Below are 16,057 nucleotides of genomic sequence, written 5' to 3' on the forward strand. Positions count from 1 at the left end.
AAATGAACCTTTTATTTTATAATTTTTTTTATGTATTTAGGAAAAACAGATAACAAACCATCAAAAAAAGTGATTTGCCCAGCTAGGCATCACATTAATATTTTCCAATGAAGAATTACCCCTGTTACTCTAATTACAGTAACAGAGTTGAAAGTAACAGGGTTGAAAATCAATGCTAATTTGAGCTTTAACCTCAGGAATTATTGCTAGATGTAGCATGTAATGCTACTTTCAAGGCAAGGACAAACTTGGATATCTAATGCAAGAAAGATAACTTTGAAATTAATATGCTTTATTCTGATAATACGAGTAACAGGGTTGAGTGGGTCAGAGTGCCACACTCTTTTAAGACTGAAAAGATTGTAAAAATATGAAAAATAAAAGAGAGGACTTACCTTTGGTCTACCCATGGCACTAGCACATGGCTTGCTGATGTCACTTCCACTGTGTCATCTGACTTAGTTTGTTCACTTCCTGTGCCAATCTAAAAAGGTTTGGGTAACAGGGTTGAAGCATGTTGAGGGACACACCTTCTGTGCAAAATTACTGTTATCTAAAATATGTTTATGATTTAACAAATTGATTTTACCATTACAAGAGACATATATCAATCGAATAATACCAAAAAAAGTAAATAAAATCCCTATTTTAAATGTTATATTTGACATGCAAGTTGGTCACCAAGAAGCGGGGACAAGAGAAAAATGCCATTTTAGGGGATGTTCGAGAGCTATTTGATAATTTAAATAATATTTTGAAACTACTTTTTCTACAACTTTATATACATTTTGTCCCAATACAAGTATGTTTAACACAACAAGTGCATGTTTTAGCATTTTGGGCATGGATTATTAGATTTTTTATATGGGGGACATGAAATGTCCTCCAATTCTGGAATGACCCAGGTAGCTAAAAACGCTAACATGGTTTACCTGTGTCGTTGTCTGGTCAAAAGTGGTCTTCAATGGCATTAAAACGATAAAAACACTGCTGAAGTTAATCCATAGGTTAATCCAATGTGTCTGTGTCCCTTTGAAATGATTTCTAATAATCCATGAGCGATAAACCTGCTTTTCCGTTTCCAGATGTCAGAGCGAGAGATAGGTTCACTCTGATGCAAACCTACATGCGCAAAGCCCCCACCTTTTTTTTGTTACCGTGTGGGGAAATTCCCCTTTGATTATATTGGCTCCAACGGTCAGAAAGAGATGTCAATCACCACAATTGACCAATGGGTTCCAGAGAACCGGTAAAACCCCCATTTCCACCAAAATCACCTCAGAGGTGGAGTTTTTTTTGCTAAACCACTCTAAAAAAGGTCAAATGTCACTTGTTTTGCATCAATCTTGATACAGGGTACTTATTATATGTTGTACTTTGGATTCCTAAAGCTTTTAGTCTACCTTACCATCATCCAAGGGTAGTTTTCACTATAAGTAAAAAAAAAAGTACTTATAGGGAGCTATCTTCTCTCGAATTATTAATATTTTTGGACGCCCTCAGCTCGAGTTCAGGGCGTCCCGAGCTGAATAAGGGCATCAACGGCAAGACGCCCCCCTGGCGGAAACGCTGATTCCTACACTCTGGTACTTCTACTTTTATTAAGTACAAGATCTGAGTACTTCTACTTTTACTCTAGTACAATATCTATACTTATACCACCTCCGTTTATAGCCTATGAAAAAAACTATTAGAAAACGAAGGCTAAAGCTAACGTTAGCAGATAGTGACAATGTATGCTAGCTAGCTAGCTCAACGATTCCTTAAATGATATTGCGACCATAAACTGTATATATATATATTGCGACAGAAAAAGGTTTCAGTTCACATCACGCTCTGCCGCTCTGCTCTGAACACCTGAACGGCCCGTTCTAACAGCTGTTCACCAGCGGCTCAGTCTGTGCCACAGTGACTCTGCAGTTAACGAACGCACCGTAGATAATGGAGCTGACCCTCATACCGGAGCAGCAGAGTTCAACCGGCCCGACAGGCAGGAAGACTCGAGCACACAGCTCGCGCTTCATATATTAAAAAAGAACACCATGCGTATGGGCATAGATATGTCTCATAATTATTTGTGTGAACATAAAAATAATTTGTGTGTAAATATGTGATTTGTAAATGTAAAACAACATCCACAAATGCATTTAAAAGATTTGCAAACTCACAAATACATTTGCAAGTGTAAAACGGATCTGCAAATATGCTAAATATGTTCACAAATAAAAAAAAGATCTGTGAATATCCAGTGCTTGAATTGGAATGAAAAAGGTGCCAGTACTCTAAAATCAGCAACTTTTTCAAGTCAATTTTATATATACAGCCCACAAACAAGAATTTGGCTACTATAAAGCTGGTGGGTTTGTCTCTTTACTACTGTATATTTTAGAAAGGTTCACTGTACTTAACATTTGTTATGATAGGCAGCGGATATGGCTAAGGTCAATATTAACTGAAAATATAGCAATCAAAGTCTAGATCTTCTGCTGAAGACACATGAAGCAGAGACCTTTCAGGTGAGAGCCCCTCTGGTGGTGTTCAACATTAATGACAAGGAAACAAAGCTCTGGTCAGAAGCATTTTTTATAAAAAGCTTTAACAAAATTAAGTATTTCTGTACATTTTGAATGCAATCTAACTTTCCAACTCAGAAAACGAAAAACGAAAAAGTGCCAAAAGTCTTCTCACATGGCTGAGCTGCTTTGCAATATACTTCACCACTGAAGAATACAAATATGTATAAAGTAAACTATGATGCAATCTAACTTTCCAAAAATGATAAAGAGCATGAACAAAGAACATGTAAAAACAAATGCAGAATTTGCACAATCTAAAATGAGAAACTGTAACTTCAAGTAACAAAGTCTGAGCCATGGTAAAGAGTTACATTGAACACCAAGCTGATCAGATAACTCCCTGGTTGGTCTGAAGTCCTTCTATCTCCAGGATCTGTACAAATCGGCACATTATGCCAAAAGTCTTCTCACTGGGTGAGCTGCTTTGCAATATACTTCACATTGTTAGAAAAGGCTCCAGAAGGCCTTGGGGACATCAGTATCAGGGGCTGGAGCTGGACAGGCTCTTTCATCAGCACTTCTCCTTCCCTTTGCCAGCCAGGACCTCACATACTGTTCCGGATTGAACTGTCCTAGTGATGGTCCATTACATTTAATGAAAACCAGGCTGGACAGTCGGCTGACAGAGAGAGCATTCCTTTTTGCAGTAAGGATATCGTTCATGCAGCTGAATGCCCGCTCACACTCACTAGTGGAAACAGCGATGGTTCGGACTGCTTTCAGTAGAGGCTCCATGGCAGCAGGTGTACGGGATGCCCTGGTTTCCTTGTATTCGCGAAAGCCCTGAACAGTCTCTCTTCTGTCCACTTTCAGCACTTCGCACAAACGTAGCACCTCTACGTCCCCATACTGTATGTCTAACTCCTCTTCAGGCCAACTTCCAGGATGGATAACTTTTATGTCCTGGATTAGCTGATTGTCCCGGGCCTCCCGGCCATGTAATGGGATTTCTCTTGTGCTGACATGAGAGGAGGTTGTGGAAGTCATTCTGTGTCTCAGATTCTCTACCATACTGCGGAAAAACTGACCTGCATGAATCTGTACAAGCCTGCCATTCTCACGCAGGGCAACACCCTTGAAGGACTTCTCAGCTAGAGCTGTATGAACTGTAGTCATGTTTGGGCCAGGCATGGTGACCATGGATTCAAAAACTCGTATTTCTCGAGTTAAGAGCCTATCTGCTGTAGGCAGTGTCATCTCTCTTTTTTGGAGTTGCCGAGAGAGGTCGCTGAGCTCTGTGAGCGCATCGTACATCAGTCCCAGATTGCTGACAAACGTTGCAGATGTGAGCACATCATCCAGGCCCTTGTACTTTGCTCTGTCTCTGGAATCCCTGCTCGTGTCGTTTGCAGCATTTGTGAAGTGATCATGAAGCACTCGGTAGTTTTCCCAGACTGCTCTGACGCTCCTTTCACTTGAAGCCACCCAGCGGATGGACACAACACGCCCTATCACCAGGAGACGCTGTCCGACTGCTTGCGCACACTGCGCTAACTGCCTCTGATTTTTGGGGGAGGCATGGAACAAGGAATAGAGTTTGTCAAAAAAGATCTGGAAATGATTGAGCCCTGAGACCTCCTTGACCACATCCCCAACTGCCAGCTCTAGACGATGATTGGAGCAGTGCCACACAAACAGGCTTGGGAATTTACTACACAACTGGGTAGCAACGCCTGTTCTCTTCCCTAGCATGACTGAAGCCCCATCACATGCAAAAGAAACGAAACACTGACCTAAAAAGTCCTCGTTAAAATCTCTTCCAAGACACTCCATTAACGCCTTTGTGATGTCATCAGCCGTTGTTCCATCCAACTCATTCAGCTCCCAAAAAAACGTTTCGGGCTCAGCATCAGCTAATGCTGAGCGTAGACACACAACAAGCACCGTTTTACCACTAATAGTGGTAGATTCATCGACCAAAACACAGAGTTTTCTTTGGTTTTCTGTAATGTCTTTTGCCATTTTTTTCTTCAGCTCATGAGCTATGTGGTCGATGATTTCGCCACAGGTTTTATTGGAGTGCAAAACCCTGCCCACGTTCAGCCCATTCAGTTTCTGTACATTCAAATCAATTGGCATGTCTGTGAATGGCCGGCTATGTTTGCCAATTTTATATGCCGTTCGAAAAACTCTGATAGTGGTGTCTAATTCAGATTTATGCATAGACTGCACTTGATGTTGAATAGTTTCACGTGAAGCAGATGTAAGGATGTCAGCAGCTTTTACATGGGCTTGTGATTCTTTATGTTCTTTGATTTTTTTTCTCAGGCTAGCTTGTTGTTTGCCCTTGTCAACACCGAAATGAGACACTGCACACTCACCCCATTCAGTTGACAGTTTCAGTCCTTGTCCAGTGTGTATTCCCAAAGATTTGACATCTCTGCATATCCGACATCCTAGCTTCTTATCTTTAAGAAGGAGCCATGCATTGGTCTTGCAAAAATATTGCACCTGGTCCGTTGTCCAGCAGTCAGGTGCATCGCTTTGCCCGGTGTTGGTGGTGGCAGTTGCGCCAGCAGCAGCTAACGTTAGAGGCTCTGGAGGAGGCGGCGGAGCTAGTGCTAATGCTAATGCACTAGAACTTGGAGCAGGAGGATCAACCAAAGAAAGCTCCCCATCAGACACAATTTCCAACACAGGCACAGCATTCTCTGTATTTGAAGTTTCTTCCGGCGACAACCGCTGTCTTTTTGCACTTTTATTAATCCACGCTAACATTTTAGAAATGCTAATTTGTGACGTGACTTGCTTTCCTTCTCTCGGGGGCGTGCCTGCTCTGTTCTATCACTCTACATAGCCACCCACTGGGTGGGAGTTGCACTGCATAAACACAACACACGTGCATCTAGGTATGTAAATTGTAAAGCATTAAAACATGGTTTTACTAACAGTTTTCAGTATGTTGTTACTTCGGCATTATTATTATTATTATTTTGAAACGTGTATTACTATTAAATCACGGTCAAATAGGTTAATTTTGACATAGTCGTTTCCACCACAGTATTTACATGGAGAAGATAAGCCCCGCCCCCTCTCCAGCAGGTTCTGTTTGAATGACAGGAGTAAACAGCTGACAGCCGCTGTGAAACTCCAGCGGTTAGAGCGATGAGAATGTCCGTTCGGCACCTCATGACGCATCTACTGAGTACCGGGCGGCTGTATATATATATATGGATGTATAATAAGAACGGCGGGAGAGTGTTGAGTACTGGCACGGTGCATGAGTACCGGAGTACCGCCAGCATGCCGGTACTGAGCAAGAAGTGCCGGTACTCCATGGGTCAGAACCAGAAGTGCCGGTACTGCGTACCGGTGAGTACCGGCCCAATTCCAGCACTGTGAATATCTCTTTAACATTTACACCTTTCGATCAGGCATTTGTGAATCCATTTTGTATTTGTGGACCAAAAATGCGCTTGCGGATCTCAAATCTCTGTTCACGGATCTCAAATCTCTGTTCGCGGATCGTCTTTTTACACACACGGAATTTTGAGACATATTTTCCGCCGGTCTCGGCTAAAATCTACTCGTGTCACTCGGTTATTTTCGGAAACCACGTGATGGCCTGCTGATGACGACATTTCCGCATGATTTCAAAGTAAGAGCATGATGGTTTGTTTAATGCTCTGTTTTTGTATTATAATGAACAGCGGAACGTTAGATGTATTCTTCATCACCATAACCCTGACCTAAATACGGTGCTTTTCTACAGATTACTTTATTACTGCACTGGTAAGGTAAAATTAGGCCGATTAATAAGATGTGAAGTGCTTTGTAACTTTGACCCGCTTGACTGAATACACAACAAACAATGAAGAAAGAGTTTTATCTGGGCTGTTTCGCTGCCAGCTGCTCCCCCGGGACCCGAAAGTGGCGTATAGCCTGCACTTCAACATCAACGAAAGTGCTCGATATATGCTATATTGAACCAATAACACAAACTAACTGTATCACTATAACATGATGATGATGGTGATGAAGAATGCATCTAACGTTCCGCTGTTCATTATAATACAAAAACAGAGCATTAAACAAACCATCATGCTCTTACTTTGAAATCATGCGGAAATGTCGTCATCAGCAGGCCATCACGTGGTTTCCGAAAATAACCGAGTGACACGAGTAGATTTTAGCCGAGACCGGCGGAAAATATGTCTCAAAATTCCGTGTGTGTAAAAAGACGATCCGCGAACAGAGATTTGAGATCCGTGAACAGAGATTTGAGATCCGCAAGCGCATTTTTGGTCCACAAACACAAAATGGATTCACAAATGCCTGATCGAAAGGTGTAAATGTTAAAGAGATATTCACCGATCTTTTTTTAATTTGTGAACATATTTAACGTATTTGCAGATCCGTTTTACACTTGCAAATGTATTTGTGAGTTTGCAAATCTTTTAAATGCATTTGTGGATGTTGTTTTACATTTACAAATCACATATTTACACACAAATTATTTTTATGTTCACACAAATAATTATGAGACATATCTATGCCCATACATGCGCGTCATGATGGCACATAACAGCTCGCGACCGCAGATTATTTCGGCGATTAGGTCAAAAGTAAATTATATTTGACGCAACTTCAGTTACATTTCCATGACTTTTCCAAAACTTTGGGAAAAATATTGTTTTCCATAACTTTTCCAGGGCCTGGAATTTGCAGTTTGAATTTCCATGACTTTTCCAGGTTTTCAATGACCGTACGAACCCTGACCATGACCCTGACAAATGTATCTTGCGTGTGTGTTGGAGGAGGGGCTCTGTAAGGAAGTGGCAGATTTTTTCCGGCTGTGTATTTTCAAATTCTAGCGCACTCGAGCTGGTTTCTCCAAAATGACCTACCCCACCTTTAAGTTTGTATAGAAATGTGTGCAATTCGACCAAAGGATTAACTACATCGCTATTAGTTGACAAACATTAACGGTTATATTAGAGTTGCAGTTCGGTGCGTGTTCTGGACATTTGTGAGATATTGTCTGAAGTAGTCTAGGAATGATTATGTTCAAGCGGAAAGAAATGGACCCTAGCTGACATTTGTGCCAAATTTCAAGAAGTTTCCTCTAGGACTTGTGATATTACTTCAGGAAAAAGCAAAACCTGAAAACTGTGACAAAAGTCTGATGAACTGTGTGAGTAACTGCAATGATTATTTGAACTTTCAGTACTCTCAGTATGCCCAATATACGTTACACACTGTAAATGGCAGCCAATTGCCTTGACTTTCCCTTTTACTCCTACTTGCATATTTATTAGAAAATCTAATTAGAGTGAGGCAGCAATACACTTTCAGCGTTATAAATGATATTTTTATACAGCAATATTTATACTTTAATTCATAAAATACAGATGGAACTTTAAATTAAAAGCCATTTATTACATTGGAAACAGTCATCTCATATTGCTGTAATATAGTGACAATAGTAAACAACATACAGAATTCCCTCTTGCTAAGTTTACACAAACAACAATTTAAGTGACACCTCCTCAAACTACCTTAATAAGAGTCCTTAAGTTTCCTATTGTTCTTTTTTGGTCTTCCAAGTAAAAAAGTACAGAGGCTATCAGGGTCCTTCAATTGTAAAACTGTAAAAGCCAATAATGAGGTCAATATAATGCCTCAAGTCAACCCTCCTCCTGTCTTGTCACGTGCACTATATTTGGGTTATACAGTGCATGCTTAAAGCCCTTTTAAGTATTGTTGTCCTTTGTAACATGGACTGCAGGCCTTTTAATAAGTAGCCTGCCTGAAAGGGTGCTATATTAAAATCTATGAAACATTTGGAGAACTCCATCTTTGATGTATCAGCTTGGTCAGGTAGTTTCCCCAAAGATGTACACTTTTCTGCAGAATCATTTAATATAAAAAGGTGACAGATTGACTCTTCTGCTGCTGCTTTATAAGCAGAACTATTGTCTTGGCATCATCTGGTTCATAGAACCTGAACCAAAGAGCAGGAAGTCTTTCACAGGTCTTTGAAGAGGGGGTGCTGCAGGGCCTGAGCCGCCGTCATCCTGGTTCCAGGGTTCAGGTCCAGAAGCCGGTCCAGCAGGTGGTAGGCCTCGTCAGGAACTCTGTCCCAGCCCCGCTCATCCAGCTCCACCTTACAGTCTGTTTCTGAGTTCCTGACTTCCTGCTGGTTAGGGAGGGCAGAAGAGAGAGACGAAGGGTTCTCTCCTGCTCCGTCTTTGTGCTGTTCAGCAGGACGATGTGTGGGCGTAGCATCTTGGATGTTGTGAAGGCGGGTGGAGGTGGAGTCTCTGTTAGCTTCGGGGAGGGGTGTGACTTCATCTGGGGACGGCCTCCGCCCTCTGAGGGTCTCACACAGCGTCCTGAGGTCCTGCCGAGGCAGCTCCCTGCTGCACGCCACCGCCTTACCTGCAACAGGTTGATTATACGGTGACGTTGGATTCACTCACTCATTGGTGATAAACTGTTTTTCTGAAATGACTATTCTTTTTAAAGAAAGGTATATTATCAGAACACTTTATTTATCTCATAAATAAGATTTCGGGACAGTTGCTCCATTTTAGAATGACAAAAAAAGAAGAATTGAACACAAATATTTATAAAAATGTATCAAGTAAGAGTGGCCAATTAAAATATAGAATAAAGATAAATATATATCTGAAGTAAATGCCCAATAAAAGATACAGTCAAAAATAGAATACAAATATTTACATAAAATGTGGTTAAAATGTGCACATTATACTACAATATATAACATGTTTATTACAATATTAACAGTGTTCTATTAGTATTCATAAGGTATGAATATGAATTTGCACAGTTGAAAGTGTTATAGTTTGGGTTCGGCTGCAGTCTACTTCCTGTGTGGCTCTGCGGTGCACTTCAGGGGAATTATTAGGAAAGCAAAGGGATCAGGTGAGAGTGAGAATACAAACCAAAAGCCTTGGCTGCCCGGATGGTTTCTCTGGAGCCTCGTATGGTCATGATCTGAGTGAGGGCGATCAGGTCGTCGCTGGCTTTAAAGAACGGGTAGCGTCCGCTGAGCAGCGAGAGCAGGATCACACCAGCTGACCACACGTCTATAGCTGCAGGGCAGAGGGCAACATTAGTGACAACTACAGAGGGAAGTGGCCAATCAGATGCAGCGCCTCCTGTGAGGCCACCTCATTGTTAGCAATGAGAGAAACAGTTTGCATGCTGCTTTGGTGTTACTGAGCCCTTGCATTTGGGCCTCAGGTCGGAAAAAGCACCGTTGCTAACCAGGTTTTATCCTTCTTGTCCAAAGACTATTGATATGTGAACACCATGATTCATTGAGGGATGATTTGGAGAGGACTCAATGCAAACTTAGTGTGAAAAGTTCAACGTTAAGTTAAAATGTAGGTGAGGTCATTTACATCTGAATGTTTGTATGAAGAGGGCTGGACACAGCTATTGGACTGTGGTTTCCATGATCTGAACAGAAAGGAGCAGCAAACGAGTCTTACTTAAAGGTGGGGTAGGTAAGTTTCAGAAACCGGCTCGAGATACACTTTGTTATATTCCATGGAATGCTCTTAACATCCCGATAGCAATGAATATCTGAAGTGCTTTGACAACAAATCCATACAAACATGTCATCTGTGGAAGCCGTGGTACTGTAAAAAGTACAACCAATCCGTTTAGCCGGCCCGGCTAAACGGATTGGATTGCCGCCCTGTCTGTCAGCCTTCCATCTCGTGCACGCACAAATGTATCTCGTGCCCTCATTGGGCGTGCATTGCAGCAGTACTTCAATGACTCGCCAGGCGGCCACTTTCACCAGTCTGCTGACGTCATGTGCGCGTTCATGTGTGTTGGAGGAGGTGCTCTGTAAGGAAGTCTGAAGGAAGGGGCGGATTCTTTTCGGCTGTGTACTAATTGTAGTGCACTCGAGCCGGTTTCTGAAACGTACCTACCCCACCTTTAAGTATTAACTATCAGGTAGCCTAGACTTCATGGTTTAGCGCTCGACAAAAAGGCAGTTTGGCGTGCCTCACATTTCAACCTGCAGCAAGCGTTCTATCTGATCCTTAAGAAGCCGTGCTGTAAAGTACCAACCTGTTCCCTGGTTGGGACACTTTGTGAGGACCTCTGGTGCTCTGAAGCCCGGAGTGCCAGCCCTGGGAGCCACCTGAGGTTTCCTTTATTGAAGAAACAACATGGGGCAGGGGGTTTAAAGGAGGAACACACCAAAGGCATTGGACGGTTGAGTTGTCTTTCAAATCTCTAGGTTCAAAAGTATTTAAGGAACCCTTTTCTGAATGGTGAGTGTAAGTGGCTCTTAATGATTTGTTTCAAGAAAAGAAATCTCCTCTCTCTGTCGGCTGTTACCTGGACATGCAGATGTTGCAGACGCGGTCGCTCTGGTAGCAGCTGCAGGTGAGGCCCTGCTGGACGGCCCTCTGAGGCTTCTGACCGCCGCTCTGGGTCCTGACAGGCAGCGGGCCCCGGCCGGCCGCACAGTACCTTCTGTTGGCCGGGTCCTCTGTTTTACTGGACTTTACCAGCTGAATGAGAGACTTTATGATGAGAAGAATACAGCGAGTAAGAAATGAACACTGATGATGTCCTTTAAGAGGGTCTTCATTTAAACCAAATGAAAAGGACTCTTGACTTTTCAGATACAATAAACAGAGAATACATGTCCTGTACTGAAACATTACTTTCCACTGTGCTCACCTCTGCTTTAATGGCAGCTGGTTTGGTGGTGGCTGCAGCTGGAGTGCAGCTGTTCAGGTTCCTCTCTCCAAACACCGGCCGAGGCTGTTTGCGCAGACCGGACAGATCCTACAGAAAGAAAGGGGGTGACATAATTGAGTTAAAGGCAAAACATTAGAAGGAAACAAATAGATGCATAGACAAACACATTTTTAATAAAAATCTATACAGGAAATTCCTAACCCAAATTCAGGCGAGTGTGCCCAAAAAAACAGACAGAGAAAAATATGAGTGCAGACACCTTTGTGTGGTTGGTGCGAGAGGCGGAGGTGGGGACAGTGGTGGAGACACAACGTGCTTTTTTAACCAGAGCTTTCCGAGTGGCTGAGGAGGAGGTGGTGGAGGAGGAGGAGGAGGAATGAGGTAAGGATGTTGACGGCCGTGGAGGTAGTGAGGTGGAGGCTGTAGTGGTTTTGGGAGGGGGCCTAGGTGGTGCTTTGCTCCTCTGTGTGGTGTCTTGTTTCCCCATGGACCCTCCACCTTTTAGTGCTGCCCTCTGCCTCACCACCTTCAGGAGCTCGATCTGTGTGTCCGCTGTTCCCTGAGCCAGGCCGAAGTCCACCAGCGCATACCTACACATTTCAAGGAAATACTTGATGTTATGTACTCGTGTTCATCAGTTACATGACACATTCGGCACTTCTATGCTCACTTTTAAAGAGGACATCATTTTCATATTAGGAATCGTTAAAGTAGGTCTTAGGACACATCAAGTAGATAGGAGTGTGACCTCTGTTGACATGTTTGACCAGAGGCACATTCTGATAATCAGTTCTACATGCAGACCTGAGGAGAGGGTGGGGGAACTGATGGCAGAGTAACTTCAGTAGGACATCGGTTCCAGCTTCCAGGAGCTTTTTTTCTGCTTTCCAGTATTATTGCTCGGAAAAATGATATTCCAATTCCATCACACTGGCGTCTTCCCAAACATATTCTAAAAAAGTCTCACTCTTGCAAGCTACTTGCTGCTGCGAGTCCAGATAAATACTGTTCCCATGTAGTTTGAATGTTGTAAATGTGACTCCTATCAAGGATTTTTCTAATTCTTAGAAATGAATATACAAATGCTCTTTTTCTATATGAAAGTAGTCATTGAACTACTAGAGAGTATAAAGGTGTTATATAATTGCTCCCAAAATCATTGGCACTAAGCTATAAAAAAAGAAGAAGAAATGAAACCCCATCAGACGTAGTCATGCAGCTGCATTCCTTACAGAGAGATGCGAGTACTCACGTGTTGCTCTTCCTGTTGTACAGGAAGTTGTTTGGTTTAATGTCTCTGTGGATGATTCCAAACTGGTGGACGTGTCTCAGAGCCTTCATCAGGTGATAGATGTACAGACGCACCTCTTCAAAAGTCAACGAGCCAATGATGTCCTGATGAATACATGGAGATAGGATCAGAACTTTTATAGGAACCAGAATCAAGAGGTGATCGTGTTTAATAACAGTTACAAGTGAAAAGCTGTAGCCACATGTTTTTAAAAGAAAAAGTACAAACCACGATAGCTTGATGCTCCATATAAGGCATGACAATCACTACATGGTCCTCCTTCCTGAAACAATATGTTGCCCCTATCACACTCTCTTTGCCTCTGCAAAGTGAAAAGAAAAAGGATTTCAATATTAGTCTATAATAACAATAAAAACACAGATTTAACTTAAATGCACCTTCATATATTCAAAAGAGTGCATTTACAAACGAGCTAGCCCACACATCAATTTGCTAAAGCATAACAAAAAACCTTAAAGGAAAGAGATGAAACAAAATGATACAAGAGTGGTTTCATTGAGCATTTGACTAGACACTGTGTCTCAAGTCTCTCACTAAAGTACATACGTTTCCAAGAATGACTGCACAATGAATTCATTTCAAACTAGGCTATTAGTAACACTGTATGATGTCTATAGTAATGATGTAATATTGCTAAAGTAAAAAGAACTAAACATTTATAAAAAAGGTGATAGAAACTAAAAATCAGGAGTTCAAAGGAACTCAGACTAAAACTAAAAATGACAAAAGCATTAACGATCACTGAAAGTATAATGGGGCTGCACAATGAATCCTACTCTTATGGGCATTGCAATATGGACCAGTGCAATATTCTAATAGGACAAGGCACACATATTGGTTAAAGGCTAAATATGTGTAAGAATACCTCGTTAAAAAAGTACTGTGATATACAAAGACAGAGATGTCCACACTTAAATCAAATAAAACAGCCACTTTGCACAACTTGTAACGTATGTAGTACCCTATGTCTATATGTTACTGTGTTTGTAGTTGATTGGTCTATTATAGAGGAATGTTATACATTTTGTATAATTAATCCTACTCTTTTGATATATGTATTTTCTACTGTGGAAATGTATATATTTGCTGTCAATGCTTTTATTGTATTTGAATGTATTTTATTATATTTAAATATATATATATGTTGAACTCATGTGGAATGACTGTTATAGTTGCTTCTGTGACAAAACAATTTCACAATTTGTGTGTAAAGTATATATCCATCATGGATCCATTCTATTGGTTTGGTACAGACCATGATCATTTATTTAATGTTTTCATGATAATGAGAATAATGATGTGATTATTGATCATTATTCTTTCCAGATCGTGCAGCTAAAGTCTAAACACTCATTTGAATAGACAACTCAAAAATATAAGAAGAATGAGCTTTTCAGTTGTTAAACAAGCGTTCTGAAAGTCTGGAGATGTAAAGTGATTTGTAATCACACATCAGTGTCGGACTCACCCAGCGACAGTGAGACACTGAAGCTCAGCAGCGATGCGTGTAGGGTGGCTGGTTGGGATGAGGTGCTTCAAGGCAAACATCGCTCTCCTCCCATCATGCATCTGGGCCTCACCCAGAAACACAGAGCTGAATGTACCTGGTATACAGACACACATCTCATGAACACACTCTTCTACTTCAACAATCCAATGATGTGTACGAGTGCCTACTTTATTAACCTTAACAGACGTTTGAAATGTACCTTCTCCGATTTTGTCAGTGATACGGAAAACCTTGGCCAGCTGGGGGATAGCTTTGTAAAGATTCTCAATTTCGATGTCCACATCTCCTGGAAGAAAACATGAAAAGAAATACGCACTCATAAACTAACAAGATTTTAAAATCCAATACCATTTTTAACATACTCACTCAAATAATGTGTTACAGGATGGAATATAAGACATTACAGAACATTATTTTATTATATTCTTAAGCATTATTTGAAATGAAAGTCAAATAAAAGTGTTTGTTTTCAAGTCATGAAGCAACCTACTTGAGACTTTGCTTCTCCTCCGCCCTCCATCCTGTTTAATAACACATCCCTCGGTGCTGGTGCTGTCAGTGCAGACAGGAGACAACTCCATCTGAGACAAAGAGTCAGAAAGGACACACTTCAAAGGGCTGCTAACTGAAACAGTTGAATAAGAAAGGATTTAGAGTAAGGAGATTCAATACTTTATTGATATGTTAATATAGTTAGGACATAGACATATCTAAATTAGGGGTGGAAAGGTAAATACATTAGCTCTAGTACTACTGTACAAGTTTGAGGTACTTTCCTGTAATAGTCATTATTATTATTATTATTATAGATTAAGATGATACTTTATTGATCCATTGGTAAAATTCAGAAGCTACTCGGTAGTGTGTATATATATACATATTTTAAAAAGCCCCACTTTTACCAGCTGCAACATTAAAGTGATACATTAATAAGTGCGTCATTAATGTGTAAAGTAATATATAATGCCAAAATGGGTCGTTCTGATCTGCATGTACATTATATTTTGTAATTGTTTTGTTGTTGATGCCAATACTTTTATACAGCTATGTAAAACTTTAAATGCAGGCTTTTACATATAATATTATTATATTAGGGTATTGCTACTTTTACTAAAATAAAAGGTATGAGTGCTTCTTCCACCAATATTTACGTTACAATATGTCATATTAACTTATGGAAGTAATGTACAGTGTAGTGTGGAGAACTGTATTTCCTTGCTAAAGTTATTGGCAAACTGTCCTGTTATTGGCAGGTGGTCAGAACATGCACAGCTAATGTTAAGCTTAGCTCCGTTTGTGTTTACATCAAATCTAGCGGCTATTGTTAGCTACAGTCTGTCAAGCTATAGCTAACCACAGCCTCTTGAGTTACACAAATAAACTCACCGCGTTAGTTTGTCGTTCAGTGCAACTCTTTCTTCATATGAACATTACCTGAACACACCATACGGTAATAGGCGTATGTTTCATAGGCAACAACCTATAAATAACATATAATTATCTGTCGGCGGATGATTATAATAGTTAGTAGACTTTCAGGCTCTGAAGCTTTCCGCGAACAACAAACTCCCCGCTAAAAGTGACGCCGCATCTCGCGCATGATCTCGCGCAGCATCGGCACATTCTTCTTCCTCTCTCGGTTTAGTGGCAGACTGCTGCATACCGCCCCCTACTGTACAACAGTGTGCACGCCATGTAATTTTAGCCTTGTAACCGCTTGTAACCACCGATGTTATAGTCTTAATACAAACTTTAGGACATAGTAAATAGTAAATAGTGTCATCCTGATAGTTCTAAATTGACATGTAATAATAGCTTGATTAAATAAATAAAGGTAATTGTATAGCCATCTCCAAATGACCTGTGGATGTAGTAAATGTTGAAATACCCCAAAGAATGCAATGAGTCCTCCAGTCAACACATACTTTATTTTAATAGATAAATAAATAACATAAGTAACAATAG

At 40.9% G+C, this 16,057-nt stretch overlaps 1 protein-coding gene across 2 annotated transcripts; it reads right to left on the bottom strand.

Moving 5' to 3' along the window:
- Nucleotides 1-7,934: 7,934 nt before the first annotated feature.
- Nucleotides 7,935-15,686, bottom strand: cdc7 (cell division cycle 7 homolog (S. cerevisiae)). Of its 2 annotated transcripts, none has more exons than XM_034215427.1 (12): nt 15,479-15,686; nt 14,583-14,673; nt 14,292-14,378; nt 14,051-14,186; nt 12,790-12,883; nt 12,523-12,665; nt 11,530-11,860; nt 11,250-11,357; nt 10,902-11,089; nt 10,629-10,711; nt 9,485-9,634; nt 7,935-8,957 (listed from the first exon to the last, which is right to left on the bottom strand). In XM_034215427.1, exons 2-12 carry the CDS (start codon nt 14,671-14,673, stop codon nt 8,545-8,547), a joined length of 1,824 nt encoding a protein of 607 aa, XP_034071318.1. In that variant the 5' UTR covers nt 15,479-15,686; the 3' UTR covers nt 7,935-8,544. The 2 variants fall into 2 exon arrangements, with proteins under 2 accessions (XP_034071318.1, XP_034071320.1); XM_034215429.1 differs by having other exon boundaries at nt 8,545-8,957; nt 10,902-11,077.
- Between the last annotated feature and the right edge of the window lie 371 nt (nt 15,687-16,057).

This window comes from Gymnodraco acuticeps, unplaced genomic scaffold (assembly GCF_902827175.1).
Source record: "Gymnodraco acuticeps unplaced genomic scaffold, fGymAcu1.1, whole genome shotgun sequence".
NCBI classification, from domain to species: domain Eukaryota; kingdom Metazoa; phylum Chordata; class Actinopteri; order Perciformes; family Bathydraconidae; genus Gymnodraco; species Gymnodraco acuticeps.

Excerpts from the sequence above, each read along its gene's own strand:
- cdc7 (XM_034215427.1), bottom strand. The coding sequence starts at position 14,673 with ATGGAGTTGTCTCCTGTCTGCACTGACAGCACCAGCACCGAGGGATGT. Across the intron at positions 14,379-14,582 it reads GAGGAGAAGCAAAGTCTCAA|GAGATGTGGACATCGAAATT; the intron begins GTAGGTTGCTTC and ends GTTTTCTTCCAG. Across the intron at positions 11,358-11,529 it reads CTCGCACCAACCACACAAAG|GATCTGTCCGGTCTGCGCAA; the intron begins GTGTCTGCACTC and ends TTCTTTCTGTAG.